Here is a 5,221-nt window from a genome sequence, read left to right on the forward strand (position 1 = left end):
AAGCATAAAAACAGTTAATTTGATGTGCTTTGAGGGGTGGAACGGAAAGTATGATCAAAATAAAACCGTTACCAAACCCATCACTACAAGAGACCCATCACTCACTCGACCCACCCACACCCTCTGGACGGACCAGAATTAAACCTCTGGTCCCACCCTTACCTGAAAAAATGGAATACAGTGCACAGTTGCACACTAACCATAACCGTCTTTCAGGTTTTTGGGCTGTTTGTGGGGCCCATCCTCTCAACTCGCGCCAGAATTCAAAGGGGCCCACCCTCTTAACTCGCGCCAAAATTCAAAGGGGCCCACCTGGGGTCGGTGCAAGGATAGCAACGGCATTATAGAATCCACAGAAAACAAATAGTAGATGAACACGTGTCAATAACAAGCTCACTGACACCAAAAAAGAGAAAGATCCAACGATTCATTTCTCTGAAGGAACAGTCCCTTCGCGAGGTTGCTTATTTAAACGGGGGACTTCATCTTCACTGACCCGTGTCTGTCTGTCATTTATTGCCTAACTTATTGAAGCCTCTTGAGATATTTCTGTCTTTCAAATCCTTGTCGTTCTTACGAATCGAGAGAAGTTAAGGAGAAATGGGTGCTCTTGATCACTTGTCTGATTTCTTTGATTGCTCCAGTGGAAGCTCCAAGCTCAAGAAACGCAGGCAATTGCAGGTACGTAGCACTACTACAACTCTTCGTTCTCACCCTGTGTGTAGGCTTTTTAAAGAAGGGAACTTCATTATTGATTATACTGATAGAATAGATCCATCAAAACAGATCTTGGTTGCGACTAGATCAAGATTTCTTGCTCTCTTCTGGGTGCTAGATCGATATAGTAACCTTGAATTCTTGAAATTATGTAGTTAAAGCTAGAACATGTGATTCAAATGGCTCTTTTGGTGTTTCCTTTGAATACCTTGATAATTTCATGGTGCAACCTTTGAACATTCTTGGCCATCCCTGTTTCTCGTATAGTTTTTGAGATTCAATACAATGTTTTTTGAATCTTTTTTATGAAATATTCTGTTGATCATGCGAGAGAAAAGGCATGTGGTCGTGTTTAGAAGGTGGAAGATTAAAAGTGCTGTTTGGTATCGTGGATTAAATTCTATTTTATTAATTTTTGAATTTTTTTATATTTTTAAATATACTAATATAAAAAATATTATTTTAACATATTATTATACTTCAAATTACATTATTTATCACACGTCCAAACAAAACCACTCCATTGAGTTTTGAAAAATGAAAAGATGATCATCATGTCCACATGGACAGCTCTCATAAAGTGAGTAGAGTCACTGCCAAAAGAAAGGACATTTCGGTACTTCTATCATGAAATGGCAGAAACATGATAAACCCTGTGGCCCACCAAAATTCTCCGATACCGTTACTGGTCCGTTTATTGGTTGCCACGTTCACATTCTAAGATGTTTTACGTGATTGATTTAATCAGACGGTGGAGGTCAAGGTGCGCATAGATTGTGAAGGATGCGAGCGCAAAGTGAAGAGAGCCTTGGAGGGAATGAAAGGTGTCAAGCAAGTGGATGTGGAAAGAAAGGCGAACAAGGTGACAGTGGTTGGGTATGTGGACCCATCAAAGGTGGTTGCACGGGTGGCACATCGGACGGGTAAGAAGGCAGAGTTATGGCCATATGTGCCATATGATATGGTGGCCCACCCTTATGCACCTGGAGTTTATGACAAGAAAGCCCCTGCTGGGTACGTGAGAAATGCAGAGGACCCACACGTGTCCCAGCTCGCACGTGCTAGCTCTACCGAGGTTCGATACACCACTGCTTTCAGCGATGAGAACCCGGCAGCTTGTGCTGTCATGTGATCATGTTTATAATTACTTGGTTTTTGTCCTTTGATTTAGGGCTGTTAATCATGGTTTTGATTATCATTGTTTAAGTATGCTGTGATGTATTTTTAAGGAATTGAGGACCCGAAATTTGTTTGACTTTGGTACAATAGTTGTAAATTGTGATGCATTTGAATCCCTTTTAAGATTTCTAGTTTGAATAAACCTTCATTTTCATGAAAACCCAAGCCGAGGATATTCAATATAAAATTATCGTCACATAATTATTTTTTATAGTTGAACTAAAAAATCTAGTGAGGTGTAAACTAGGATTTAATTTATATCAATGTGACGACATGATGTATATGTTTTATAGTAAATCAATTAATTGGTGTCAGTTATGTATAGTATTAATTTTGTTTTGTTAATGTAAGTGTATTTGATTTTTAATAAATATTTTATTTATTTTTAATATTTGATTAGTAAATATAATATTTAATTAATATTTATGGAGTAAAAATAAGGTAATTAGGATAAAATTATTTTGCAAGTTAAATTATAAAATTACTGTGATCGTGAGATTTTCTCATAACTTGAGGTATAAGGAATATCTAAAATTAATACAATTAATATGTAAATGCTTATCAGATGACATATACATTGAACTAATATATATGAGAATTTAATGTTGAGAGATCACTCGTATTAATAGAAAGACTCTTATGATAGTTATGTAAATGATTCTTAAATTTGAGAGTACTAAGTTATTTTCTATAGAGAATATCATGTTAAATGATCCTTAAATTTGAAATTATTAAGTTATTTTATATAGAGATTGTCATGTTTTGATCCTTACACACATTGTTTTTGTCAGGGGTAACAAATGAGCAAGTATTAAGCATAACATGAATTATATTAAGATATTTAAGTAATTAATTGATGATCTATTATTCTATGTGAATTAGAAAAAAAAATCTATTTTTAAATAGTATTGATTATAAATCCTAGCATAATGTGAAATAATATTTGTTTTTGAAATCTTATTTAATAATCAATGATCATGGTATTAAAAACAAACATAATTCGATATAATAAAAGCACTTTATGGTATAATGTTTAAACCAATACATTGTTGATTAAAAGACAACGATTATACTAAACAACTGGTTATTGAATGATAAAATTAAATCACTTATGACTTTTCTAGTATTTATGGAATTATGACATATTGTTAGGCATTGTACTTAATATTTAAATACAAATCAATAAATTATCGAGTTAGTAATAAATTAATTTATTTAATCATATTTATTGGAATTATGATTTATATTCACATCAACTTATTAGAAAACCTAATGTACTATACATATAAGAAGTACTAATCAAAATTAGAATGAATTATTAATCGATGATGACTTTATTGTAAATAATTTTTAGACACCAAGAACTGAGAATGTAATTTATATAGTGAATTACAATTATATAACCTAAAAAAAATCAAGTAGAGACTTTATTAAATAGATTTCTATCAACTAACTGGCTGGCTGTTATTGATATCAGAGCCCGAGCCTTTGTTGACCATGCAAAAAGAAATCCTGGGACAAAGAAAGGCATTATAGGAAGCAAGTTTTAAGCCAAGCCACTCTATATGACCGACATTGGATGAGCCCGCACAAGAAGGCCACGCTACTAACTTTTGACTTCATATGAGATGCTAGTTGAATGGCATCGGTATTTCCTCATCTTTCACTCACCTCACGAGGATGTTGGCCTGGTGGAATCTAAGAGAAATTCGAATCAAATACGAACGTATTCTTAAAACAAAGAAATTCCCAAGAAATTCCCGCAAGAACTAGTTGGAAGCCTTCTTCTTCTAGGATCAAGATTCAGTGTCAAGATGAAGGGTGGTGTCACATTCACTTGCTTACCATCCCTTTTCTTCCTTTTCTACCCTTCGGTCGCCTCATTACCTTTTTTGCTTTATCAAGTTGACTTCTTTATGTCTTTTCACTTCTTTTCCTTTGATCCAGCTGTATTATTAGCTAATGATTCCTTTTTTCTAAGTGTGTTCAATTTGTATCACTCGCATAATACTTTTCTTTTATTTGTAGTAGCCATGTGGCATAGTCTATCTTTTTCTTATCCTTTTCCCTTCATGCTTGCCTTTATACTGATTTGAATATAGGTAGGAAGGTTAGTGGAAGGACGACACCCTCTTTAGAGGTACTCTTATAGAAAGGGGCACGATCTCTGTCTTTGACTTGGCTTTTGGCTTTGAGAACATAATGATTTCGGACTTTCTTTTTTCACGCGTATTACTTTCTTGTCTTTTCTAGCTTAAGGTCTATATAGACGATCTGACTCCTTGTCAAGTTAGAGTCAGAATTCTCCTAAAATTTGTGACAGTGGTTAGTGGAACGTGCAAGATAGGGCCAGCTAGGAGCTCCGCTTTACTTTACGAAGCTTCGCCCTTCTCCACTTAATGTCTTTTGGCCTATTCTTGTATCCTTTCCTTGCAAAAAAGCAGAGATTCTATGGAGACCTTAGCCCGAAAAGAAATTTCTTCAATAAATAGAATCGTCTTTTTTCAATAAAAATCATGAAATAATATATATGATATTATTCAGGGGAAAATTAATATATTTTTTATTTATAGGACTTTTGGGTTTTCTTGTAAATAAAATGTTACATCTCTTATTTTCTGTGTAGTAGATAGTACAGTACAAAACACCTGAAAACAAAAAACACAGAAAAATACTTAGCATTCAAAGACATAACAATTCCTCCTAAAAAAAGGATTTAGAAAAATTATCATAGGTAATTCGTGTGAGTTAATGTTACAAACTAGATAGGGATGACTTATGATTTACAGCAATTCAATCTTGAAATAATTATTCAAAGTCCAGAAAAATATCTGATTTTCAAATAATTTTTATATAAATCCTTAACAACCCTAAATTTACCTAGAAAGATTTCATGACTCTTCAAAAAAATATTAAATTTATTATTTTTATTGTTTATGTGTGTTTGAGGAACCCAACAATATTACCAGAGCTATTATTAGATAATTAGGATTATTGATTATATATTTTACTTATTATTGGTGTTAACTGAAAATTAAATTTGTATGCAAAATTATTTTTTTGAAAATTATTTTTTTTTTATAATTTTTTCAAAACAAAAATCTTTCTTACCATCCTGGTCAGATCGGACTAGATTTTTAAGATATTACTAGAATCCATCATTAAAATTAAAAAACAAAATCATATGTTGGATGGAAAAAACACTAGATCAGGTCACCGCTGATGGGGATGGTATAAATTAAGGATTGTTGGCGTTGCTCGTGCTGCAAGGGAGGCGGTGTGAGGGTTGTGCCTCGCTTTGATATGGCGGCAGCCATGACTGCTT

The 5,221-nt window shown here is 33.6% G+C and overlaps 1 protein-coding gene across 1 annotated transcript; it reads left to right on the plus strand.

Moving 5' to 3' along the window:
• The first annotated feature begins 477 nt into the window (after positions 1-477).
• On the plus strand, positions 478-1,972 carry LOC105141215 (heavy metal-associated isoprenylated plant protein 26-like). The gene is made up of 2 exons (XM_011048377.1): positions 478-681; positions 1,466-1,972. Exons 1-2 carry the CDS (start codon positions 601-603, stop codon positions 1,847-1,849), a joined length of 465 nt encoding a protein of 154 aa, XP_011046679.1. The 5' UTR covers positions 478-600; the 3' UTR covers positions 1,850-1,972.
• Positions 1,973-5,221: the final 3,249 nt, after the last annotated feature.

This window comes from Populus euphratica, unplaced genomic scaffold (genome assembly GCF_000495115.2).
Source record: "Populus euphratica unplaced genomic scaffold, PopEup_1.0 scaffold115.1, whole genome shotgun sequence".
NCBI classification, from domain to species: Eukaryota; Viridiplantae; Streptophyta; class Magnoliopsida; order Malpighiales; family Salicaceae; genus Populus; species Populus euphratica.

Excerpts from the sequence above, each read along its gene's own strand:
- LOC105141215 (XM_011048377.1), top strand. The coding sequence starts at position 601 with ATGGGTGCTCTTGATCACTTGTCTGATTTCTTTGATTGCTCCAGTGGA. Across the intron at positions 682-1,465 it reads AGAAACGCAGGCAATTGCAG|ACGGTGGAGGTCAAGGTGCG; the intron begins GTACGTAGCACT and ends TGATTTAATCAG.